This window comes from Sciurus carolinensis, chromosome 4 (genome assembly GCF_902686445.1).
Source record: "Sciurus carolinensis chromosome 4, mSciCar1.2, whole genome shotgun sequence".
Taxonomy (NCBI): domain Eukaryota; kingdom Metazoa; phylum Chordata; class Mammalia; order Rodentia; family Sciuridae; genus Sciurus; species Sciurus carolinensis.
The window spans coordinates 51,227,314-51,255,157 of record NC_062216.1 but is presented as its reverse complement, the minus strand read 5'-3'; the positions used below and the strand labels follow the sequence as shown (position 1 = coordinate 51,255,157).

Genomic DNA, 27,844 nt, shown 5'->3' with positions numbered 1-27,844 from the left:
GGCCTGAAACCGAACCCCTCAGGGTCCTCCAAAGGAACCAAGTCTGCCAACATCCTGATCTTGGGTTTCCAGCCTCCACAAGTGTGAGACAGTGCATTCCTGTTGGCTGAGGCACCCAGTGGGTGGTACTTTGTACAGCAGCCTCAGCAAGCTGAACACATGTACCTCTGAGCACCAATGGAAAATGTGGATCTTTGAAACAAGTGAATTGCCACAGAGCTCTGCTGGCTACCATGAAGCAGGAGCTGCACTGGACTAGGATCTGTCGACTTTGGGGTCCACCACAAGCTACCCCAGATTACCCCTACCCCATGACAGGAGAGCCCCTTGGGCAGGAGGAGGGAGGGTCCAGGAGAGGCACCCACACTGCAGACAGCAGAGCCTCGGCAGCCCCAATGGGTTTATTATTAATAAGCAGCTGTCATCACTCTGTTCAGTCTAACCCACTTTAGAGAGTTTTTAATATTTCAGAAACAGACGCCTAGCTCTGCCCAAGCTGATTTCTTGACTTAGTCATAGAAAACTCTTCCTCCAAAATCAGGCCGAAAGATAACTTTGAATTAAACATCTCGCCGGTTGTGCAGAGGGAAGAAGCTGACCCCCTGGAGGGTCCAGTTCCCCCAAAGCAGGATGGACACATTTGCCAGAGCAGAGCTGAAAGGTCCAGGCCTCAGTGAGCCCAGCCACCCTCTAGCCCATCCTGCCTTCTGCTTCTCTGCTTTTATTTGCCAGTCTGTGGCAGGGACTGGACCAGGGTCTCCATGCACCTAGTCCCATCGAATCCTCAAGTGCTGCTGTTCTCTCCATTTCAGAGAAAAAGTAACTGATGTCCAAAGAATGCCAGAAGCCACCAGGTGACATGACTTGAAGCCAGGATTCTTTTCTAGCTCTAGCTCCCAAACCCCAGCTTTTCTTTACCAAATAAACTGTATTTCTTGGACAGTCATTCCAGGTAAATGTGACAGGGAGAGCCAAGGCCAGCTCAGAGACCTGAGTCACAGGAGCATGTCAGTCATGGATGTGTGACCAGCACACCTGGGGTAAATCCCCTGGTGGGGAGGGGGACTTGCTTTGTAATCCTCAACATGAATTATGAAGGGATCTTATGGTTACACAAACGAGAATTTCAAAAAGATTTAATAAAGTCTACAAGACAAAAGGCCTGCCTAGGTCTCTCCCTAGAATGATCTAGAAGAGATTTGCTGGTGTTTCCTTCATGCTACCATGACCTGGAAAAGATCAAAGTCTCAAAGCACATCCTCCCTCCATGATTCACCCCTCAACTGGCTCCTGGCCAGGGAGTCTATAGGGCCCATGTCTCTGGTGACAAATGCAGAGAATTTGTGGAAGAAAAAACAGTAACATGGTTTATGGAAAAACAATATTAAATTCTCAATCCTTCTCAACTAAGGGGGAAAACAAAAACAAAAACAACCCTCATGTGCAAGCATACTGCAGAGGGTGGAGAGGCTTCAGCCAGCCCTGAGAAAAAAGGCTTTGTTTTCTTCTGCTGTTCATTCCACCTGAGCTCTCAATCCATTATAATTCATCTTCTTTGAAAAGTTGCTGCCCTGGATGTGGCTTCAGCACCTCCTCATAAGAATGGTTTATTAGGCCCTTTGTGGTCTACAGCATCCTCATCATGCCTCTCTCTCTTTCTCCCCTCCTTTCTCCAGGTCTCATTTTCTTCATTTGTAAAGTGAAGATGATATCAGTGTTGATCAACAAGTTAACATTCTGGGTTCTCCTCATGAATCATACCCATTACAGTCACGATCTCATTGAATCTTTACAATAACCCCACAAGACAGGTGTTATTAGTTGTAGCCCCATTTTGCAAAAGAAACAGAGGTAGGTTGAAAGAGGTTAACCAGTCTGCTATGATTTACATGTGGTTTGAGAGTTTTCCAAACATTCATGTGTTGGAATTTAATCCCCACTGTGAGGCATTAAGAAGGTGGAAACAATCTGACTTTGGTGTTTGGAGGAAGATGCTTAGGGTTAGATAAGGTCACTGGGGTGGAGACCCTTGACAGAGACATGGTGCTTTTATAAGAAAAGGAAGAGAGAACAAAATGCATGCACACATGTGCTTCCCATCTCTCGCCATGCCTTGGGACCTCACCACCTTGGACTGCCAGCAAGAAGGCCTTCACCAGTTGCAGCCCCTGGGCCTTGGACCTCCAAAAGCAAGAGCGAAAACAAACTTCTTCAGTCTGTGGCATTGAGCTATTGATAACAATTGTTATTAGCATTCTAATAGACGAATATGTACCCCATAGTTACAAGCCTTTATATCTAAGCTAGATCTACACCCAAACCCAAGCTGGGATGGCAATGCCACCATGAGGACTAAATTAAATAGCACAGATGAGAGCCCTTTGTAAATTGCCCAATGTCAGGTCAAGATTCATTGGTATGTCTAGGAGTCAGGAGGGCTCCTACCACATTGGATAACTCTGGAATGGAGTGATGGCTTGCTCGCTTCACAGTCAAAGAGTGCTGGACCTCTGAGGCCCTGGATGTTGCGGCCACCCCTTCATTGAGCATCCCTTCATTGTCTTTCTTGGGAAATTCTCGCCACCAATGCAAAGACTCTGCCTCATGGGCTGAACCAAGGGGAAGCTGAAAGCTTGGCCAGATGTGCTAGTCCAGGAGCCCACTGATCCAGCCAAGCTCCACACTAATACTTCTCGTGTGCGTGCGCTCACACATTCCTAAGAACTAAGAGAATCTTGGACACACAACAGCAAGGGGTGGGGCCTTGAAGGTAACAGCACAAATGTTTGGACTTCCCACAGGTGGAGGTCAAGCCAGCTGCATTTGGGTGGACTACACATGGGGACTGCAACCTGACCTGTCTTGGGGACCCTCTTGTTGGTGGTCTGTAGTGACTACAGAAAGTTTCCTGTGGCTACCTTCAGAGTAAGGCCCATTATCATTTCTCAAGGACCAGTAGACATAGAAATGCTTCTATTTCAGATTCTTCCCCGCCCCCCCGTCTTATCTTTCATATTGTATTTCTACCAAAATAAATTTAAATTGCAAGGTTGCACTGGGTCCAGGAAAAGGACAAAAAGTTGGGGGTGAGAAGTGTTGATCAAAGTGATATTTTCTTAAAATTCAACTGCTCATCTTTGATACACATTTGGATCATTTACCCACCGGCCCCTTTGACAGACCATTATGGTGTTGGATGAATATCCATTTCTTTCAGAGGATATGGGAGGGAAACACGAAGTGTGGATGAGTTCCTTCTGTCTTTCTCTTTATCTCCAGGCAAGGGGTGCTAATAGAGATTGGACAGGGAGTGCCTGAATTGCTCCCTGATTGATCTGTAACCAAAAAGGCCTTACACTGTCCACCACAGTGTCCAATTATTCAATACCGGCAAAGAACAAAAATTACAACTGATAATCTTGCTTTCTGGGTTGGGGCTTCCTTGCCCAGCCCTGCTCCCTCCACTATTGTCCTTTGCCTTTCTCAGTGACTTCCTGCTTTTAAGCTTCCCATTTCAAAGTTGGAAAATGCCACTGTCCTTTCCTCTACCTAAATGACCCTACCCTGGGTTATTCCTCCAGGCATTTGCATTTTAACCAGGATGTCTAACTATGTGACAAAAAGTTTTGCACCAGCTATGGGACTCTCAAGAGAGCCTGTGGGGAGTCTTCAAGGGTCCAAAAACAGGGTCCCCGATGAACAATCTGTCTCCATTCATTTATGTAGCTGGGAAGAGGACAAGGAAAGCAGAGCTGGGCTGGAGGGGACAGCAGATGGCCGGGTTTCCTTCTTCCTGCCCTTTCACTCCCCCTTTCCATTCCAAGGCCCCAGTCACCTGTATACTGGGGTCTGGCATCTCTATTCACCCAAAAGTCCTAAAGACTCTGGAGCACCTTGGCACAGACCACCAATAGGACTGCACCCTAGCTTAACGGAGTCAGTAGGAGGCCCTGGCTTAATAACCTGGGGCAGGGAGGAAAGAGGGGATTGCTGCTTTGGATAAATAGAGGAGTCCTAACATTATGTCTCCAGAAGTTCCAGAAGAGTCACTACTGACTTCTGCTGACTTACATGCTAAAACTGGAGAATTTAACAAGGTGAAAGAAGAAGAAAACAAAACAAACAACAAAAAAAAAATGACTCAGCTGGGTGGTAAGTGATGGAGTCTAGACTTGATCCCAGATCCATCCAACTCCAGAATCCTGGCTCTTCCCAATGGTCTGCCCAGATTCACTGCCAAGCTTTGCAGACAGATACATCTGGAGCATACTAAGTAGGTGCTTCCAAGGGCTGGGTCACTTGGTCTGTTGTGTCAGGTATTCAGAGATACTGATTGAAAGAATCTAAGTTATCTGGCCTCTCTTCCTAAGCTCTTGGGAAGCAAGCCACATGCAGGCAAGCATAAAGTTTGCTTGTAGTTCCAAAAACACCCTTTCTATGAGGATGACTAACTGCCACACATCATTTCACCCTGGGTACCATTTTCTCAGGACAGTAACATCTTACTTTTTTTTTTTACCCCCTGTGCTTTTCAGATGAGGTAGTGCTACAAAGCCTGGAGTTCAAGGGCCTGGAGTTGAGCAGTAGCCCAGCACAGAGGAAGGCATAAGACCCCTCCTTCATCTCCAGTACATAGGTGGGTGGGAGTCTCCAGGACAGGGACGGAGCACCCATGCACAGTGCAGGCATACGAATGGTTTTGCCTGCTCAGTAGCCTGGCAGGTATGTGGTGGGAACCCAGCAGATCAAGAGACTACACCAACTGCTATACCTCACACCTCCTGCCCAAATACAGAAATCGATTTCCTTTCCCAAAGCTCCTGAGGTGGAGCCCTTTCCCCAGCTCAGAGTGGCCCCAGCCTGCAACAGAAGCAATGGAGTGAGATCTCAGGAGCCAAGGCAATTTCCAGGCTCCGTGGCCACGCTTCCAGCTTCAGGACATGTGGTACAGAGTGCCCTGGCATCCAGCACCCTGACAGACTTGAGCTCCCACCTGTCCTTGTCCTACACCAGGTCTCATCAAGCACCACCTCTCTGCCTCAGACCCCCCCTGGGAAAGGGGACCTGGGAAAGGGCTGACACACCTGGGGGAAGGACATTTAACCCATTTTGTTGCATCATCCCAGTTGTGGAACTATAAAACTTTAAGTATATAATGCATAATGTAACTATATATAACATTAATATTAACATAATAACATAAGGCTCTAGATTATGATTTCTAACCTATTTTATTGCACCTGTGTTACTTTCATTGACATATTTGCAGAATTAAAAACTTGGAGCTTAATGGATTAATGTTATTCTTAAATCTTACAGCCCTGTGGAGAGGCAGAGAACATGAAGAAAGATTGATTATGGGTAAGAAAACTAAGACTTAATGAAGATAAACAAAGTCCAAGGTCCATACAGAGAGTTGGGTGATTATGTTAAGGTCCAACTCCAAAACCTACATACTTTCTTTTACACCACTACAAGATTGACTTCCAACCTGGATACAGGAGAATGCAAGAAGAACTCTCTAAAATTTCTTTACATACTTCTCACTGGATGTATCAACTTTAGTAAGAAACCAATATGGTAGATATTTTGGGTAATAGGGGACTCCTCACATCTCTGTACCACTTTGGACTTTTCCAAGTAATTTTGCAAGTTATCTCCTGTTTCCAGAACCAGCTATGAGAAAATCAGATGGGTTTCATAGAGTTATTCTTTTTGATAAAGGCTACTTGATCAATGTAAAATTAAAGGCAATTTAGTGGAAAGGCTCATTTTAAAAACTTGCAAATTAAAATAGTTTTTGTATCAATTTTTTTTCAGAAAAACAAGAATATTTTATGGAACTGCCATACTAATGTGGAAAGGCCCAAGGAAAAAAAATTGATATCCCATGTGACATGTAAGACATCTGTGGGTAGGATCAGATAGCATCCCTCCTTTCCCAAGATCTTGGGCAAATTATTTCATTGCTTCCATCTCTCCATCTATAAAATAAGGCTAATGGTGACTAATCTTAAAATTGTGGTAAGGATCCATTATTTGGTTCAGTATCTACTTTTTAAGCACCTACTGTGTGCTACATGTTCGTTTTTGTAGACTCTACAAATAGAATGAAGAACAAGATAGAAATTCTAAATCCCTGTTGACATAGAATTTATTTCTTTAATGCAGGGAGGGGGAGATAGATAATAAGCCAGAAATAAATAGGATTAACTCCAGGTAGTAAAGAAAATTAGACAGTGACAGAGTGGGTGGGTCATGAGCTTAATTGGGTGGGGGTGAGTGGGTAAAGGGGCTACTTGAGATCAAGTGGAATGAAAAGCCTTTTCTGAAGAAGTGACATAGAAGTGGAGATGAAGTAAACTTGAAGTAAAAAGTCCTGAAGGAGTAACAAGTTAGGCTGGGTAAAAACCAAGTCCATAGGGCTGTGGTGCTGGGAGGGAGAGAATGGGGCTTAGCAGGGACACTTGGCACCCGGCAAAGGGTCACCAACCTATGGCTATTGTTCTTGGTAAAACCATTAACTAAAAGCATATTCTAGAAGGTGGCAGAGTCCAATAGCAGTACTGGACAGCCACTCTTTGAAAACTTATCACAAGACTTATAAAGTAATTCCAAATGCCATTTGCAGCAATGATAAACCTATTAGAGAGTTTAGTTGGCATCAGACCTGAAAAGTTGGAGTTGGTCTGTCTAGTTCCCCCTGCTGGGAAGATAGTGCCCCTAAATTGATTGAGTATTCAGGCTGGTCTGCAGCTACAGCCAGGGAAGGGGCATTTATTTGCACTTTTAAACTCATCTCTAATGTGACAATCATCCCCCACTTTCACAGGGGCAAAGTTCAGAGACAAAGGTGGAAGAAAGAGAAGGTAGAGGCTGACCTCCTAGCCTTTGGCCAGAAGCTATTCAGGAATCTCACCTTTGGACAGCTTTGGGATAGTCATTTACAAAAAAAAGTTTCTCTGGACATCCTAACAACAATGGCCAGTTCATATTACACTCAAGGTTAACTGGATAGAAATAAAAGTGCTGGCCCATGAAAACAATCTTACAGCCAGGACTGGATACATAATTTTTGTGACCCAGTGGGAAATGAAAGTGCAGGGGCCCATGTTAATAAAATGAAGAATAATTTCAATATGGTCAGTGTATTAAGTCAAGCACTAAGGACCTTCTGAATGTGGGGTCCTGTACAACTGCACAGATTGGCCCCCATGAAACCAGCTATATCTACTGCTCAAAAATAAATCGACAAGTAAATAAACAAAGGACAGGTGTTTTAAATTCATCCCAGCAGAATGAAAGCCACAGAGAACTCAGACATACGTTCCTGTCCCCAGCTCTGCCTCCCCAGAGCTGTGACTTGAGGAATGTAATCTTATCACCCCAGACCTTGGCTTCCCAGTCCAGAAAAATGGGCATCTCATCCTTGGCCTGTTGCCCTTCTGAGTTTGTTGTGAGAGATCAAACAAGATAATGAAGGGGGGAGAACTGTGAACCATGAGGCACTACAGCCATAGGAAAGATTACTATTCACCAAGACCAGGCAGAGCTCTTGGATTTCTGAAGAACACTGACATTCCCCAGCAATTAAGTCAAATTAACATAATTCAAACAAAACATCTAATTTTAGCCATGTGTAACAATTCCCCCTCAACAGAACAGACACTGCTGCCTCTCATTCCAGGAGTGCAATGCCAGGGAGATGTAGGAAGGAAACCAAACAATTTTGACACAGGCCTTTTACCCAGGCAGGCACCAGATTGTTTCTCATTTCGCAACTGAAAGACAGGGCTCCTGAATGGTTTCTAATGCATCCAGCAACTGAGCTATCCTACTGGTCCAGCTCTTTCAGTGCTTCCCCCAATTACTGAGGGGGACCTGGCAACTAGAGCACCCACCCCAGAACCAAAGACACATCAACAACCCTGCCAGAGTAGAAGCCAGAAGCCCTATGACTCTCCCAATAGACCAGTCCAATGACCTCAGTTTTCCTGTCTGTAAAATCAGAGCAATAATGCCTATTCTGCTTATCTCCCTCAATCCTGATCAAAGGATTTTTGAAGGATCAAAATAATTAGTGATTATTATTCTGCATGGCCGAGTTTAATGCAAATCACTAGATCCATTCATTCAGTCAATAGGCTGCAAAGATGACCAAGTTACTGCCTTTGTTCAGGGTTTAACAAGGAAAATGAGTATTAAAGCCAGGGGTTGGAAAACAGCAACTCAAGGGCCAAGTCCAGCCAGTTTTTGTTTAGCCTATGAGTTAAAAATGACTTTTACATTTTTAAATGTTCATGGGGAAATGAATAACATTTTTTTTAATGTGTGAAAAAGCAAATTCAAATTTCAGGTACTATTAATAAAGTTTTATTGGAACATAGCCATGCTCATTTGTTTGTGTACTGTCTGTGGCTGCTCTTGTGCTACGATGGCACAATGGAGTTCTTGCAGCCGAGACTGATACATGTGCTCTAAGGTCCTTCACAGTAAAAGTGTGCCAACCCCTGACTTAAATCCATAAAACAAAGAGTGCTAGAATGGACAGATTAGCAGCGCTCATGGAAAAGAAAAGAAAAAAAAAAAAAAAAAAAAAGGAACAATGATTTCTGCTTGATAAAGTCAGGGTAGGCTTCCTAGATTTCAATGCTCAGCTCTGAGCCTTGGGGAGGTTACTGGCCCAGTCCCAGGCCTTTTCTTGCCTATAGAAAAATCAGGTTGTATATGAACTGAGGGTCCATTTCACCATCAGGTCCTGCAGTATTGCAGGTACCCTAAGCCCAGATATGGAGAACAAACTAAATGTCCACAACAGGTCACAGCCAGCAGCACACTAGCCCCTGAACACACCCTGAGCTGCAAGTGGCACCCAAGGAGCACTAATTAGGGCACTGGGACAAGGACCCATTTGGAATAATCTATCCAGGGCACATTTCCTTTTACCAGGCCCCAGAGAGGGCTCAGGCTTCTGCACCCAAACTCGAGCTCCTTGGCAGCCTTCTCCCTCGCAGAGGCGCCTGGCAGGTCCTGAATAATTTAGCACCTTGCACCAGCAGTGCGGATGGGCACATCCCATTTCTACCAGCTCTGCATTTTGCTGACACTACCCTGTAGTCCTTTTTCCATGTGAACCCAAAGAACAAAGTCCCTCTCCCTGTCAGAGCTCCTCCCTCCATATTGTACTCAAAGAATCTTTGCTTAAAAGAGCTGGGATTTCTCACCAGAGCACAGAAGATTTGGGCCTGGAAACCTGGCTCTACTGCTTGCTTGATCCCTAAAAATAGCTGTATGACCTGGGCAAGCCATTTTCTCTCTTCACACCAAAGTCTTCTCATAAAAGAGATGGGGTGTGAGATTTCTGAGGTCTCTCCCAAGATGCTATGTCACCTAGTCCAGCTCAGGCTTTTCATTCTACATATAAGAAAAAAAAGAGGCCCAGAATGGTGAAGTGATTTTTCCAAGGTCACTCAGTTACCTGAGTGGGGCGTAGTCAGGACCAGCATCTTTAGTTCCTATACCACTGTCCATACACTGCTTTGTATGTATGTGTATGTCTATGTCCACATCTCTATGTCTTTATATATCTAGGTCCATATCTGTATCTATGTTTCTCTCTCTCTTTCTCTCTCTCTCCATGTCCATATCTATGATGCTGGTTCTTTTTAGGAAAATACATGCCTTCTCTCTCCAAGTGGTTCAGAGGCTAATATGGGTAGGGACTATATTTTATCTCATGTTCAGGGGAACTGATACTTAGAATTCACATCAAGCTCTAGTCTCTGTGTTATCAAGTATTCTAAAAATGTTCTTTATGCCTAGTCCCTGCTGCCCCTCATCCTTTTCCCTCTCAGTGACTATATCTATAATCCTCATAACAGTCCCAGAAGTAGTTAGGCCAAGATTTTAAAATCAGGCAGCTGAGATGAACTCTAGCTCTGGTTCTGACTCACCATCTGACCTTGGGCAAGTTATTTAACCTTCCTGAGTCTTCAAGGGTTCTCATTGTAAAATGACTGGTTCCACAGACCTACTCAGGGTTGGGAGGGCCAGGTGGGCTCCAGGTGGTAGTGTGCCTATTTTACCCCTCACCTTCTCCTCTCTCTTTTTGTGGAGAGAACATTAGTTAGCTGGGCATGGCTTTTTTCCAGAAGCCAGGTAGGCAATTGATAGATGAGGAATACAGAATGACATAAATTCCAATCCACAACACCCTACATTTACAACCACCTGCTTGTTATAAACCAGAACTTTGGAGAGAGACAGTCCAAGCTTTCACCCCCAGCTCTGCCACTTACTAGAGGCATGAAATGCATTTCATCTTCTTGACCCATAGTTTCCTCCTCTGTAAAATAGGAAACATGATTCCTGCTCTTCCACAGGGCTTCTGGGAAGAATAACAGTGCACTGGACAGCACATGGGGAGACACCAAGCTCCATGTCACCATGGCTTCCTGATCATATGGTACAGGCTGCTCCAAGGGCTTCTGGATGCCTGAGTACCTAGGGGCCCACACATCTCCTGGGAAATACAGCTACTGGAGAGGTTTCAGTTCAACAGCAGCTCCTAACTGGCCATCACCTTCCTGGGATCATTCTCTTCTTTTCCCTGTTCCTGACCAGCAACCACTGGAGAAAATGTGAAAGGTTTTCAGTACCTGGGGCTTTCATGAAAACCAGGAATCAATGCACTCCAAGATGGTGGAGATGGTCCCTGGGCAGAGACTGAAATCAGAAAGAACTTCAGTTAGGGCTGAACTGAGGTACTAACTTCTTCTGAAAATACTGACTCCTCGGACACTCAGTAAAGAAGCTGGCATTTGCCAAATAGATCAGATTCACCTCTGCTGTGGTCTAGATGTTGAATATCCCCTAAAACTCCATGTGTTAAAGGCTTGGTCCCCACAATGGCTCTACTGGAAGGCAGTAGAACCTTCAGGAGGTGGGACCTAGCAGGAGGTCCTTAGATCTTTGGGGCCATGCCCCTTGGGAATTTTGTTGCCCCAGCCCATTCAGTTGCTCTCTTCTGCTTTCTGGCTCATGATATGAGCAGTGTGCTCCACTATGCACTCCCACTATTGCCATTCAGCATCCCCACCGGAGTATAAAGTCAATGGGTCTGCCTGATCTTGGATTGGAAGCCTCAAATTTGTAAGACAAAATAAACCCTTTCTCTTCATAAGTTAATTACCTCAGGTAATTTGTTATAGTAATGCAAAGCTGACTAACATAACTCTAAAAGTCAAGCTTCTAAAAATCCAGGTCTGTGTGGCAACTATATCATGTATCCGATAGAACATTGCCAAGTCTGCTTTCTAGGAACACAGGCAGTCAGGGCTGCTCAAGCCCCCTCCCCTGGTGGAGTCTGGGCCTCCTGCCCTCCTCCAAGCTCCACAAGAGGAGGATCCCAATGCTCATGACCTTGAAAATAGCTCAGCATCAGTGTGTGAAAGACCCAGTCACCTTGTGCTGAAAATAGCAATCATTCTGCCTCCTTCCACATTCCCTATCCACCTGAGGCAGGTACTTTCTGCCCTCCCAGAGGTTACTCTTTGTTACAAACATAGAAAAGAGACACCTGGCTGGCTTCCACTGGAAATTTATAGAGTCACAGGGGCACCTGATTACAAGCTCAGTGAGAGGCAATCTCCAAAACACACACCTAAAGGACCCTATCTATACCAGTGACCTTCCAACAGCTCACATGGCCCTGGGTACTTTGTCAGCAAGCCCTTCTCCCTTATACCTGCTCACAATACTGTCAGCATTGTGGAAATGAGGCACTGAGTTGATTTTTACTCTGATTTTAACAGAGTAAAAATCAGCTGAACCCTATTCAGAGCAGTCTTTTGCACTTTTGGTACCACCTATATGCTTACAGTCTGGAATCTTCTACAACTGAACACAGGACAGCCTTGTCTCTCCATATTTCTCATCAAGCACACCTTAGGCCAGGGTAAGCTAGTTGATATCTGGGAACCATTTTGCCCTATGGCTTTGTCAATCCAGATACCTGAAGAGAGACAGGAAACCCTAAAAGAGTCTTAAAAGTCCTCTAAGCCAATACCTTTATTTGAAAGGTAGGAAAACAAACTCAGCAAAGTGTCCAAAGTAACACAAGGGAGACTTCCAGCTCTCTTATCCCTGGAGCCAGTCCTCATTCATGGAAGCACTCAGTAATGCATATGAACCTGAGAGTGGCCTAGAAGGTGAAAGAAGCTCCTAGGACCCAGACTGTACTTAGGCTCAATTGAGATATGCCAGGTAATGCATTTGTTCCCTTTCCTAACTGCGTCCACAATCCTGAGGTGTTTCAGAACTTTATTACAGGTATTATGGCCATTAAAAGGCCTGAGAACTTCCCCAAGCCAACCTACGGTGATAGAATGGGAAGGGATACTGCTCACCATCTCACCCTTCAGGCAGGCACTGCTGTATATCATCACTCATCAGACTCAGGAGAGCTTCTTGGAGAAGGTGAAGCTGGGCCTTAAAGGATGCGTAAGAAGGAGAATGGGGTGCAGAGAAAGAGAGAGAAGCATGTTGGAAGTTCCAGGCAAGAGAGCACATCCCATCTCAAAAGCACTGGGAGTCATGATGAGGGGTCAGACTCCAGGGGTTGGCGGATCATGAAGGGCCCCATAAACTGTGGGAAGCAGTTTTGACTTCATCTTAAAGGTAGTGGGGAATAACTGAAAGTTATCAATTATGCATTTGAAAAAAATGACCCTAGCTGCAAGATAAAGGGCCAGACTGGAGAAGGCTCTGAGGAGTCTGCTGCAAGAATGACACAGGCAGGAGCAGTAGAGAGGCAAACGGATGGAGAAAGGAGAATGCGATGGCAAAATTCTTAGAAGTTCTTCCTGAAGAATCTAAGGAAGCTTGGTATGGCATAAAGAGTGCTTTTTCCATCTGCCTCTTTTAAGTCTTGTAAGGGGACAATATTGACATCTGGGTTTAAAGTGCTAAAATCCAGGACTGGGGTTGTAGTTCAGTGGTACAGACCATTTGCCTAGCATGAACAAGGCCCTGGGGTTTGAACCCCAGGATTGCAATAAGTAAATAATGATTAAATAAAGTGCTAAAATTAACCAAACTGCTTTCAGTTCAGATGTCCTTCAAATGCAGGTTTGTCCAAGAATGAAGTCAAAAGGCTACATATGACACATGTGCTAAGCAAGAAGACAATATTAAAATTAAAAAATAAAAGACAAATTGACTTTGGTTTGCTCTATCTAAAGCAGATAGTTAAGTGCACATACTCAAGACCTCTGCAATAACATTACATTTCCCAAGACATTTCTCAGTGTCAGTAGGTAGACACTTGGTCCCCTCCACTGTGTGCTCCAGTCATTCTCAACCAGAGGCTGGCTGAATCCATCACGTGATCACAAGGCTGGGCCTGCGCAGGGCATCACAGGCTGGACAAGCTTTGGAAGGGGCCTTCCTATTCACTACTACCATGGAACCTAAGATCAGTGGGAATATATCTCATTTCCAGGGTTTTCAGTGGTAGAACCCATCATGGTTCTTTCAAATGACACTGAAATGGGTTTGCCAAATCCCTCTACCAAAGGAAAATTCGCTATCTCTACAAATTCACTGTACAGTCAATGATCAATCTCAGACCTTGAAACTTTTCTGACTTGGTCTGTTTCTGATTCTTTGCTTTAATTGGAGTTTAGATCAGGTTCATATTTCTCCAGAGTCTTTCTTAATTCATTTAAGAAACTGGCAGCACTACTAGATGAGTACTACCAACCTTGGAATTAACCTAGGTGGCTGTCTCTGGAAAGGAACTCCCTATTTTAAATTATATCAAGATGAAAATTTAGTCTAGTGGGGCTAGGCTTTTCACCTTCCAAGTCTTATTCAGGGCTAAAGAAGAAAATTCCAGTGGTCGCATTTTTTAAAAAGATCTTCATTATAAATAAATGATAATAAATAACCATTCAGAGTTCTGGTGCAGACACACAGTTCCTTGGCCACCCCACCCCACTTCACAAGTTCACAGCCTGCTAATACTCTTTCATTTCTTGGGTTTTATTGGTTGCTCAGGGGGTGGGAGGTAAGCATGAATGGAAACTGAGGCATTGGACCTACGTACTTTCCATATAGTAAGTCAGTCATTCCTCCCCATAACCCTGAATGGTCATGGGGTAGGTGTTATTCTCTCCAACTTACACCTGGCAGAAGTGAGATTCAGGGAGAGCACTGAAGCAACTTGCCCAACTAATAAACATCTGACTCCATCTCACTCCCACATCTCTTCATTATGGCTTCATTACATTCAAAGACACCTCCTGACACAAAGTCTTTCTGATTTTCTATTTGCGTTGCACATGAACATACTGGAATAATATAAGCAAGGTGGCTTCATCCAGAACTTGGGAGGCAATGTTTACATTGATTTCTGAGGGAGGAGTTGACATTAGTGGTTTGAGACCAAAGATTCAGCATGCAGACAGATCTAAAGGCAAGGAAAAATACAAATTTCCAAAGTACTAAAGAAGTTCTGAGTGCAGCCCAGTGCAAGATTTGGGGAGAAAAGTAAGGAAATGGGTAAGGCAGCTCTGGGGCCCTGAAGCCAAGATAACAAGCCTGGACTTTATTATAAGGGCAATTAGGAAGCCACTATAAGACTTAGAGGAGGATCAAGATCTTATTTGCATTTTTGGAAGATCACCCTGGCTGCAGAGTGGACTATTAGGCCCAACACACGTTTTCAAGTTGGTTTACAATAGGCGGCTTCACATGCCAAGACCCAACTGCCCAGACTCTTTGGGACCATGGTCCAGCTCCACTTTGAGCCAGGACATTCTGTTACCTACTTGGCTCTAGTCCACATCACCTTGGAATTCTTAATTGGAGGAGTGATGTCATCTATAAATTCCCGTTTTCATCTCCAGAAGACATACACTGAGAAAGCCGGGCTATCCTCTTTGACAAGAAGGGCATTCTCCATTTTTTTCTGTTTCTTTCTATGTATCAATAACATACGTTGATTATTTTTAAGTTTTGTATGAATACAGAAAAGAATTTAAAAGATTTAAAAGAAAATTTAATCATCCAGAAACACATACATCAAATGTAATCACTATGAACATTCTGTGTAGAGAATTTCCTTACTTAGTTACATGTCACTTAGCCACTCTCATCTTAGTTTTCCTGATCTTTTCAGCTTATATGATTCACACAAGTTTATATTGTGTCCATTTAAAGTCAATATTACATCAGAAGTATATTCCTATATTCTTTTTCTTTTTGGTACCAGGAATTGAACTCAGGTGCACTTGACCACTGAGCCACATCCCTAGCCCCCCTTTTTTCTTTGTATTTTATTTTGAGACAGGTTCTCACTTGAGTTGCTTAGCACCTCGCTAAGTTGCTGAGGCTGGCTTTGAACTCATGATCCTCCTGCCTCGGCCTCCTGAGATGCCGGGGTTACAGGCATGTGCCACTGCATCTGGCTTCCTATTTTTTTTTTTTTAACCAAAAACATATTAAGAATGTAGACTCAGGTATGGTGGTACACAACCAAAGTCCTAGCTACTCAGGAAGGAGGCTGAGGCAGGATTGCTTGAACACAGGAGCTCAAGTCCAGTCTGCACAATAAAGCAAGACACTGTCTTTTTAATAGACATGGTTTTTAGTGAATGCATATCATGTCACCACATGCATGGTGATGGCATCAGCTCCTTCTTTAAGAGTAAATTGGTCTTGTCCTCTCCAGCCCACCTCAGGCTGGGTAGGCTTCCTCCTTGAAGTTCTGAATGTTCACCAGAAAGAGTCCTCAGTACAGCTTTGTCAGAATTGTTGTGTGCATGTGCCATATTTAAAGCAAACGCTTAGAATGTCTGCATTCCAGGGTCCTACTAGAGACCTCAGAACGAAACTGACTGCCTGCTCCTTCCCATTTCAAGTCTGAGAGGTTCTCTCCCCATCCTTTGTATTTAAGAACGTATTCCATGAACTCTCTCCCTGTCAATTGATAGCCCAGCAAGCTACCTAACAATAGATCCCAAAAATAAGGTTCATCATTTTCGTCCCAACCTGTTCCCTTTCCTCTTTTCTAGCTCAATGAAAGGCATCACCAACTACTCAAACACCAAATCAGAAATGAGTCTCTGTTGACACTGAAAATCGTTCTCTCTCTCCTCTCTCTCTCTCTCTCTCTCTCTCTCTCTCTCTCTCTCTCTTTCACACACACACACACACACACACACCCTACTTACATATATAAATGTATATGCAAATATGTTAACATATGTTAAAGGAAACTTCGGCATCATCCTAGACTACTCCCGCCTACCCACTCCATTATTCACACAGGCAACTCTGTATCATCCAAATATTTCTTCAGTTTGTCACTGGCTCTCCACCCCCACTTGCTATCCCAGCTCAGGCCAGCCTGAGGGATTATCCCTCAACATTCCTGCACCCTGCTTCCCAAGGGTCCTGCAACCCCACCACATTTCCACACCAAATGCAGGGTAAACTTCCAGGTCTCCTCTGCCCTCCCTGCAAGACCTGCCTCAACTCCCTCTCCTACCTGTTCCCTCAGTCTGCTCTCCTGGCTCCTGCCACTGGGCCCACATTCCCAATCACCTCCTCTAGAACCTACTTTCTCACCTCCACACATGCTACTTCCTCAGTTGAATGTCCTGTCCCCACTTACCTGTATGTCCCCCTAACAGCCCAAAAAGACCCAGCCCAACCACCTACACCCCAGGAATCCTCCCAACTCTCCTCTCCTAAGCCCTACTCCTGCTTATTCTCCTAGAACTGCCCCCCAAATCAACAGTTCACATGCATTCTTCTTTTGGAGAATTGGGTACAGAATAAATGCAATCCCCTCTCACTTCTCTCCCTCATCTCCTGGTTTCCATCTCCATTAATTCAGCTACATCCATCAACTTGCTGCCACAGGTCTGCTAGAACAGAGCCTATGTAAATCAGCTTGGTCTATGCAGGTTCCACTGCAGGGAACTTGCTAGAAGCACAGGTGCCTGGCCCCACCCTATGCCCAGAGTCAGATCCACAGTTGTGAAGTGGGCCAGCTGTACAATTATGGAACCCTCTCTCCCCAAAGTGGTTGTGATTCTAGCAAAGTGGAGAGGCCCCTGGGAGCACTTCTTTCTTCCCTCTTTTCCTGTAGTCCTCACCTTATGAATCTGGGGCTGCCCCTTCACTTTCAGAATTAGTTTTAAGAGCCTTGGCTATGGCAAGGGCTTCCTTTCCTTTCCCACAATGCTTCCTCACTCTCCATGACCTCTTCCAATTGTGGCACAATGCTGTTCTGTGCCTTCTAATTGCATTTTTATTTTTATTTTGGCAGTGCTAGGAATTGAACCCAGAGCTATGTGCATGCTAGGCAAGTACTCCACCACTGAGATACACCCCAACCCTGGAACTTCCCATCTCTTATGCCTGTTTTATCCCTGGATGAATTCCTTGTCTTGGACACTTAGAAACTACTCAGAGATCTTGACTTCAAGGCAGTGAGCCATGAAACCATGGGGATCCAAGAGACAGGCCTTGCTCAACTTCTATTCCCACCTGCCTGTAACATATTCAACAACCAGTCCAGCTCCTGGCCAGTGCTTGAAGTCAACATACAGGACTCAGATGTCCAGGATTCATCTACACATCCCATGTAAAAAGCAAAAAGTCCCGGATAATAGGGGAAAAAATCATTGATAAGGGGAGAAATGTTGCCCCGTATTTACGTGCATATTAAATGATTAGAGAAGATGTCAATTACTTGGTAGACAGAGAAATCTCTGACACAAACAAGAGGAAATAACTACTTTGTGAGACAGACTAGCCAGAAAGAAAGCAGATGATCCCTAGGATTTGGTCTTCATCTGTTCTTTCCTGTGGACTCTCAGGTTACCTTGGGTACCCAGACAAGGTCCTTTACTATAACAGGTTGCTCCTGAATCATTTGGAGCAGCCTTTGGATACCAAGGTTCAGCTGCAATCAGAGGCCAGTGGTTCTGTACTAAGCCCTCCATCCTCTGTTTTCCCACTAATTTATAAACACTTCATTTAAAAAAAAAAAACTATCTTTAGGCTTGAGTCTTCTCTCAGTGCTTAGCGTAGCTTTGAACATCTAGATGTACAACCAATGACTAGGAAGGTAGCCTTGTACAGTGATCTGAGAAAAGTCTGTAGACACAAGAAAATCTGGGTTTGAGTCCCAGCACTGGGATGCCCAAACTAGTGAAGGACACAGTAAAATAACACAGGTAGAACAGGTGGGAATCTGTACACTCAATATGTGCAGACATGTTCATCAAGGGAGCCTGATGAACAAAGAGGGTTGCTTTTGCAGCTATCATTGTCAGTGATGCTCCTAGATAGAGGAGAAAGCAATTGCAAATCTGTTATCACCTTAGCAAAAGCACAGAGAAATCTTTGAGGCAAAGCATCCAGTCATATTGAAAGCATATGAAACAAAAAATTAAAAGAATTGGCTGGTCATTAAATCTCCTTTAAGCTTTGAGCATCAATAGTGCAAGTTTTCCTTTCTTGGAGAATATGTTGTGCCTTGTGCCCTAAGATCACAGTCTCCCTCAGAAAAGTCTGATATACCCATAATACCATGTTTCATTCTCTGGGATATTGCCCATCCCGTATTTATTGGCCATGGCCTTTATAGTAATAGTATTGTCAGAAAAATTGGAAACCACTTTTATGATTCTCCTTTGATACACAGCCACAAATACTATGAGAGACTTTAATAAAGCTCAAAAATATCCAAGTGAATCTCAAAGTCATAGACTAGACCCACGAAGATGACTGAATAGGTCTGTGATAATACATCTTGTCCAAATAGGAACCTTCATTTCTTTTCCGAAAATGAAATGAAGGTATGATTCAAAGTGTCCTTTTCTCATTTACCACACTGAAATAATAATGTGCTATCCTTCCCAGATGAACACTGGGATCTCACGCTGCCAGTGGAAGGCCAGTCTGAGCTTGGGCATAGGGTTTATCAGAAAAAATAATTTAATTAAAATGCATCATACCAGTCAGCTTTCCATCACTATAATAAATACCTGAGATAATCAACTTGTAAAGAGAAAAAGCTTTAGTTTTGGAGGCTTCGGTCTGTGATCAATTGACCCACTGCTTTGAGCCTCTAGTGAGGCAGCACATCATGACAGGGAGCACATTGGGGAGCAAAACCACTCACCTCATGTCTGGAACACAAATGAGAGGAAAACAAAGGAGTCAGGGTAAAGAATTCCTATCAAGGGTATTCCCCAAAGACCTGAAGACCACTAGGCTCCAACTAGGCTCCACCTCTTAAAAGCTCCATGACCTCCCAACAATACCTTAGCTTAAAGAACCACGCTTTCAATACATGGGTCTTTGGGGGACATTTCAAATCCAAACTATAGCAAGCATCATGTCATTAACTATAACTCCTATTATGTATAATATTATATATTAATTAAAAGAAAAAATTAAAATTAAAAGTCTTGTCATATTGAGAGGAGAAGACAAAAACAACTAGTGAGCAATCAGCCTTTGCTGGAGTGAGCAAGAGAAATAAAGAGGCCCTGGGGCTGGTTTGTGGTCTTCTTCCTAGGGAGGTCTCTCACTCCAGGCTTTGAATTTTGGCTTCTGACTCACTACTTCATTTGAGGAGCAAACGAAGTGCAAACCTTACAGTGCTTGACATTCCTGATGGTGTAACATCTCTGCTCACAAAATCTGGTCTAGTTTATGGTTGGGAAGTGACAGGAGCTCCCAGGGAACAGAGTCCACCTCTGCTACCTCTGCAACAGGGAGGGAAAAGCTGACGTGACAAATGCACATAAAGCAGGCTGGGAAAATCCCCACATCTTCAGCCACTACCAGCACCTCCCAGAGGTTGAGAGAGGCAAGATCACTTCCATTTTTTGAGGCTCCCCATTTACTAACATAAGAAGAAATGCCAAAGCAGGTTACCAAAGCTATGGTATGTTATAAAGGCTTGTAACTAATCCATTAATGCTTTTAACAATTCACACGCGATGCCACACAATTATGCAATTCAAAAATCAAACAAAGATTTCATATACAAATACCACTTCATACTGCAAACACACAGTAGTGAAATGGTTTAGCAACAAGACCCAAGTTTAAAGACGTGATCATCATCATACTCCTTCAATCCTGTGGTTAACTCTTGAATTAAATTTATAAACCCAATTGTAGATAGAAGTTTGAATGTGAGATCCTTTGCAAAAGGGAGTCATGACCAATATGAGTCTTATTTAATTCCTGTCCCCCTCCCTCTTCCTACTACCTGCCCTCTCATCCCTTAACTCACCCAAGTTCCCTGTGCTAGACCCTAGCCACCATGACCCTAGGCTCAGGCAGATATCCCCAAAACCTCCCCTGTGGTTCCAATCTCTGGTTCAACAAAAGACATCTCCACAGCCCAGAAGCAGGTCCTCCTCTGCTGTGGGAAGAAGACTGAGGGCTCCCCAGTGTGTGCTGCATAAACTGGAAGGACTGACAGAGCTGCCTGCGCAGCAAAGTGGTGGAGGCCGCATTCCACTCTTGGGTTCTGCTTTTCCCTTTTGCTTTCTGTACCTTTCCTCCAGCTCTACTTGTAAGGCTTTGGTTCATGGGGTTCTGTGCAAACACTGTTGTTGTTCCAAATGGCTAAAACTGTTTGACATTTAGTGCAGCAGAGACCCCGTAAGGAACTAACTACATGCTCAGTGGTGGAATGCACTGCACCAAAAGATTAGATAGTTCTACCGCCTGCCTGAAAATTGCTAATGCTTTGCAAATGATTAGAAAAAAAGAAATACTGGGCTTGCTTCAGATGCCCCCAAAAGACAGATATTGTTCACCCAAACACATGCCTGAGACCAAGCCAATATCTAGGCAGGCAGAAACAAATATTATATTAGTTCACTCATTCAACCATTCATTCCACAAACATCCGTTACAGACCCCACGTGTGTCAATTCCTGAGCTAGTTGTTGGGAACACATCTATGAATAAAATACAACCTTTTCCTTCATCAGCATCAAAGGATGAGAGAGGTGGGCAAAACAAGGGACAAGCAGAGAGCTCAATAGATGTGATCCAGGGCACATACAGATATTGAGGTAGTCAGCTTAGTGTAATACTGTAAGTAGGATTGAGATGTCAGCCCTTTTCTCTCCATTGTGTCTTCTCCATTCCTTCATCCATTGCTCTTTCCGTCCTCTGCCTCACTTTCTTTTCAACCTCCCTGTCCATTTCTCCTCCTAACTTCAAGCTCTCGGTAAATATAAAAAACACACACATTACACAGCCCTAGAAAGCTGTCCTTCTTAATGCAAAAGCCTGCTTTACGCATGCTTTGGGATTTCTTTCTTTCCATTGCAACCATCAGAAGCAGGGAGACTTATCAGTGAATGTCGTAAATGCTGGGTTTTATTTTTTAAAAAATCTGCAGCTACGAACAGCAAGCTCCTGATGAGGATACGTGCTACACAAAGAGAAAACTGAATGAAGCCCCATAACAATGCAGGCACTTTTCATGCTCCAGAGTTTAAGCTCAATTCCCTGTGTTGAGGTGGTTTCTATCTGTGTCAGTCAGTGCGTCACAACATCAGCCTCCTCCATCCCCCGGTGCACAGCACCCCTTAGCAAGAGCCTTCCCACACAACATCATCAACTGTAAAAACTGCAGCCACTGTTGAAGTTACAACCACAATTATTTCTACAAATGGGAGGGATGCAGTTCTGCTCAGTCAGCCCAGGTTAAGTAGGTTACCCATGGGATAAACACCTTTCCTTCTAGTAAATTCAGAATGCCCTTGGCTCAGCTATACATTCACGTGAATTGCCAATTCCCTGGAATAAAATGTTCATTCACATGTAGGAAATTTGTTCTTCATGCTGATACAAGAAGGATGGTTCCATAGCTACCCTGTTGTCTGTGTGATCAACTGGAAAGTCCTCAGCTGCTTGATTTTAATATAGTTTGCCTTGAAAAATTACTTCACTGGTAACAAATGGATCTTTGTTAGACTTCACCTTACGTGAACCTTCAAGTTAGTGCCCAGCCCTCTGCTTAACCAGCCCTTACATGAGCTTTCTCTAAATGCTCCCTATAGGGTGAGAATATGGCTCAGTGGTAGAGTGTTTGCTTAACATGCACAAGGGTTTGAACCCCACCACTGCAAAGAAACTAAATAAATAAATAAATGCTCCTTTCTGCATTGCCCTGCCTCCCTCATTTTTCCCTTGAGGGCCTTCCACCTTTTTATGATTTATATTTTGCATAAATTTTAACTCTATTATTTTACATGGTTATCAAGACCACCCCAATGGCTTCCAGAACCCACAATCATGAAATACAAATGAAGCATTTCTATACCCAACTCCATATTGAATCTCCCCACACTCAAAGAATCAGTCCTAAGAAGTTAGTGATTATCATCACTTTGGATTAAGATTTCCTTATTGTTGAATCAATCATAGCATCCAAGATACTACATAAAAACTGAAAATCTGTATGGAAGATTTTTAAATGCTTACTGACGCAGTATGCTGGGACCAGCTGGTAAGACAAAATAACACAATTTGGGGGAAGGGGAACATATTATTATCTGACACTAAAAATGGAAATAAAGTTTATTAAAAATATAAGGATTAAGATACAAGAAGTAAAAAGAATATTGAAACGACCACTTTTATATGTGTTATATGCAGTCAGAATTCAGAGTAATATTAAAGGGAGTTTCATAAAATAAAAAGGAATAATAAAAGAGTTCCAATTTGATTATTGCTCAAAAACTTATTTACAGTATCAGGAGCACCAAGGAGGAAGCTCAAGAGCAAGAAGTGGGATAAAAACATTGAGTGAACAGTTTTGGAGAGGATTGCCTTGGCTTCAAAAGCAAGAGGCAGGAATGGAAATATAGAGCACTCTTTCCTAACGAGAAGTTTATATTGTTGCCAAGAAAGTGGGTGAACACTCCCCGCACATATAACCAGACTTCCCCCTGCCTGACTCACAGGATGGGCCCTGGTATTTTAGACCCTAGCAGGGGGACCTGATGGGATTCTCTAAGTGGCACTAACCCAAACTCTGATTCACTGTTGGTTTGGGGAAGGCCTCTTTTCAGTCTTGCTAAAGGGGTGGTACCTTGATGAAACTACTATTTACACACAAGAAGGTAATCTCTAAGGAAAGGAGGGCTACTGTTTTCTGGAGGGGAATAGGAAAGCCTAAAGTGTTCATTTCTTCTATTAAAATCAGAGAACATCTCTAACCCTGGAGACTCATCTCTAGAAAACAGCCAGATGTCAGTCCTGCTGACCTCCTAGTAGTGGGGTGTGACCCACAGACAGCCTGTTCCCCACACTCCGATATTAACTGAAGGCTCAAAATGAGAGAACTTCAGTGGGGGAAAGGTTTCCTTTGCAACCAAAGCCAGTGCCTCTGCCCTGGAGCCTTAAGGGGTCCCATACCTGGGCCAGGAGATTTGCAAGTCAGGCCCCACACCAACTTCTTGAGGTCAAAATTGTTCTCAGAAGCTGAAGCCCAGTTCTACTTTTGACTCCCAGGATTACATCCATGTACTCCTGGCCTGTGGGTCTCTATGGCTTTAGCCCAAGGCTCTAGCTGCCTTTTGCTGGAGCCAGTTGCCTGTTCACTGTTCCTCTTCTTTCACAAAGGTGTTTGTAACTAAAGGGTGTTTCTAAGGTGGTTCTAAAGATGCCCTGATTAGGGAAAAGGAGACCCCAGACCCAAAAGGAAGGGCTGAAAATAGCAACTGTTTTTTAGGGACCTGGGACATTGAGGAGTATAACTTGTCTCAACAACCTTCCACAAAAGGGTTCCCTAATGCCCACCCATTGTCAGAGGCACTCTCTGACCAGGCCTTTGGGCCAAGCTGGACAGCACCTGTACCTGGTTTCCAAAGGAGTTTCCCCTCCCTACCATCAATGGCTCTTCTTGAGTGACCCTAACATAAGATGTTGCCAAGTGCCTGGGGATGGGGAACGTCTTCCTTTCTGTCCCTGGACCTAGAGGGTAAGGAAAGGGGATTCCTGGTCTTGAGATAGGTCAGGGAAGGGCAGGAGCTCCACTCTACAGAGAGACCTGGGAAAGATGCTTTACACGCCAGAGAGTGGGTCACTGGGGGAGGAGCTGGGCAGAGCTGCTTCAGAAGCCTGAGCCGCGTCTACTCAAACCAGCTTTCTCAGAAAGCCAAGAGGGGCGGCTGCCTGAGTAGAGCAGCCCACTACCCCAACTGGCGGTTGAGAGGCCGGAAAAGTTGGTCCAGGAGCTGTGCCGGCCTGCCCGCATCTGTCCAAGGTGCTGAAAGGTCTCCGCGGGCGGCGGCGGGCCAGCCACTGCGAGCCCTCAGCCTACTGGCCGCCCGCTCTGCCCTTCCAGCCTCCTCCTGCTCTGTCCTCTTCCCCGCCGCACAGAAACCTCTTTGCTTCTCCCGCTCCCGCCGAAGCCCTCCATTCTCGGGTAGCATCAACTCCGCTGGCCCCGGCGCCCGGAGCCCTCATCTCGTTAGCGGGTCTGTCGAGCCCCCTCCTCCTGCAGCCACTTCCAGGGCGCCTCTGCCGCTGAGCTTTCGCCGCCGCCCCCCTCTTACCTTCTTCTTTCGGTCACGGGAGCGGTTCCTCCGCTTCCTGTTGGATTCCTCCTTCTCCTTCTGCTCCTGGAGGGCCTGCGCCTCGATGTCTTTGATTTTCTTCAGCTGTTTGGCCGCTTGAGCCATGGCGGGTCACAGAGCTCCGGTCCCCGCCTCCCGGACCCCTCACACTTGGCGATCCAGGTGGACACCCTCCCAGGAAGGGGGCAAAAAAGAGTCTGCTCCGCAGAGGGGAAGCTTCTTTACCAGCCGCGGGAAGGCTGCGGCGGGGTCGGCGGGGAAGGCGACTGCGAGGCGCGCTGAGGGCGAGGCGCGCGGCGGCTGCCCGGCGGCCCCCGGATGGCGCCTCCCGCCGCGGCCGGAGCTGCTCGCGGCGCCCGGGACGGGCTCTGGGCACGGCCCCACCGCCTCTCTCCCTCCCTCCGTCCCTCCCTCCCTCTCCTGCGGCGGCGGCGGCGGCGGCGCGGGGGGCGGGGGCGGGGAGGCGACTCGTACTGCGGCGAGCGGCGAGCGGCTAGCTGAGAGCGGGTCGGGGAGGGGGCGGACTCCAACAGTTAACGCAGGAGGGCGCGGGGGTAGCTCGCCGCCCCGGGCCCCGGCCGGCCCGACGAGGCTCGGCGCGCTCGGTGCCCGCGCTGGTGCATTGCGAGCCGCGGGCTGCGGGCGGGCGGGCCGGCCGGGCTTCCACCACTGCAGTGCCGCCGCCGCCAGACGCACGGGCCCCCGCGCCGTCGGGTCGCGGGAACAAAGCCGGCCGCTCTACGCGGAGCTACGCGGGCGCCGCGGCAGACTTTGCTGCGGGCCGCATAGCCTAGCCGGGGGCCGAGGAGAGATTGCGGCGGGCGGCGGGCCCAGCGCCCAGGCGACCCTGCGGACCAGTGCGCCTGGCCGTGGCGGCGAAAGCCCAGCATCGCGGGCTCTGAGGCTCCGCGGGTGGTGAGGTGGGGGCGAGGCGGGGGCGGGGCGGGGGACTGGCCTCCCGGGCAGCCGCGCGGCTGCTGGGGGCCCTGGACGCGCCCACGCGGAGCTCGGCCGCGGTGGAGCAGAGGGCGCCCTCAGGGTTGAGGGGGGGCGTGTGGTTCCAAGACTCCCTGGGGAAAAGCGGGTTGCCCCCTATCGCTAGCTTAAAGCTTGATTCGCCCCTTCCAAACCATGTGGACCTTTTAATTTGCATATTTACCAATTATAGGTAGAAAACGTGTCCAGCATCAAGTGAGCCCTTTTCCTTTGCGTTCTTTGACAGGAGTGGAACTAGGTCTCTACACCAAGGACCGCCCACCCCCCATTGCCAGTACTGTCACATACACCCCCGCTAGAAAATGCCGGCTCCATGGGTGCACTGACTGTAAAGAGTCATACCTGGTCGTTAGGTCACGAAGCCATCGACCCAGGCTACAGGACAGAGAAGTGGCCTTAAGCTCATCTCACCACCTCATCTCACCGCCCCATCGCATGTCAGGTGGAGAAACAGGCCCAGACTTGACCGTTACAGCTTTGGCCGGTGTGGCTCCAAATTTACCCCTTCTTGCAGTTTTCCTTTCACATAGTGCTAAGGAGGGAGTTGGGTAAAGCAATATTTAAGACTTGAAGAAGTTATGAAATAGCCAACTTCCTTCTGCCCCCCACCAAGTGTAGACATTTAAGGAGCTACAGATAAGAGCCTAGAAAGTAAGCTGTTCCACTACGAGGAGGAAATGATGCCCATGAGCTGTGGTCTGCAACTCCCTGACCTCCCACTGTGTAAACTTGGGGAGTGACTGAATTCTGCATGTAGTGCCTCTTGCCCTCCTCCTCTGCTATCTCCATGCTTTCCCTCTCCCGGAACCTTCCATTCACCTGTCCATCTAGAATTCTTACCACTAGCCACGTGCCAATAATTAGGGTGCTGACTGAAACCCTGGTTTGAACATTTTCCTTTCCATGAAATGGGTCCTGGACCCTCTCCTTTTCTCACTCCAGGCGTAACTTGGTTTACAAACACCAATCCTATAAGTCATTTTAATTGTCAAGTAACATTTTTTAAATTTTTAAAGAAACTGATTAATTTTAATAATGTATTTTACTTTAATATATCTGAAATACTATCATTTCAACAGCAATCAATATAAAATTATTGAGGCATTTTACATTCTTTTACTAAGTCTTCAGAATTCAGTCTGGGTTTTATACTTACAGCACATCTAAATTCAAACAAGGGACATTTTAATGGCTTAACAGACACATGTAATGGGTGGTCGATGCATTGGACAGCATAGCTCTAGACTATCTCCCCAGGCCAGCTCACCCATGACCTTGGCTGGAATCAGCCTGCCCACAATGAACAAAGTTTATCTCCAGCACAGACCTCTTCTGTGAGTGCCAGACCCATGTACCCTGTGCCTTTCAATCTCCTAATAATCTCCTGCATCACCTCCTGCCACCCACTAATTTAGTCACCATTCTGTGGTCATGATAATCTTTCCATGACACAGATCTGATTATTGATGTTTCCTGCTTAACATCCTTCTTTTTTGATGCAAGGAACTGAGTGGTTGGTCTCTGATTACCCACCCACTTCTTGACCCAGATCTGCCCTGGTACCTGTGTTCCAGCTGCAGCAGCCTCTGAAGGTGTCAATGCCATCTTCCACAAGGTCTATGTCATTGCTTCCCCCTGCTCAGACTGTGTTGCCCTCACTCCACCACCACCTTTCCCCCTACCCACCCAGTCTAGCTAACTCCATTGCACTTACCTAATTTTGCAACAGTTTCCATTGCCTCCAAAGGCCCTCAGATGAACCTTACTGTCTCATTACAATGCTGTATGTGGCTCCTTTGTCACTTGAGTTAAGTAGCATTTTACATTAGTGTGATTAATAGAGTCTCTTCCACTAGACTTTAAGCTCCATAAGAGAAGGCAAGTGTCTGGTTTTGCTCACCATTGCATCTTCAGAACCTTGGACAGTACCTGACACATACTAGGGCTCGGTAGGCATGCATTTAAAAATCAAGTGCACTATGTACTTGCTTAAGGAATACAGTAAAAATAGCCCCACTTCCATTGCACCAAGAATTATCACCATTTTACAGATGGGAAAATTAGGCACAGGGAGGAAAAATAACTTGCTTGAGGCCTCACAGCTAGTATACAGTGGAGCAGAAACTTGAAGCCTAGTGATCTGGCTGCAGAGTCTGTAATCTTCACCATCCCACTGCATTAACCCATTTGATTTCCTTATCTGTAAACGA

General features: G+C 45.6%; 1 protein-coding gene across 4 annotated transcripts in view; it reads right to left on the bottom strand.

Annotated features, from left to right (window-relative positions):
* The window catches only part of Ank1 (ankyrin 1), a 216,224-nt gene extending 191,214 nt beyond the window's left edge, over positions 1-25,010 (bottom strand). For 3 of the 4 annotated variants that reach the window (XM_047550105.1, XM_047550110.1, XM_047550106.1), the window contains exon 1: positions 24,618-25,010. In XM_047550105.1, coding sequence (XP_047406061.1) covers positions 24,618-24,743 — 126 coding nt within the window. In that variant the 5' untranslated portion in view covers positions 24,744-25,010. The remainder of the gene's footprint in view (positions 1-24,617) is intronic. The other variant, XM_047550107.1, reaches the window with a different exon arrangement.
* Between the last annotated feature and the right edge of the window lie 2,834 nt (positions 25,011-27,844).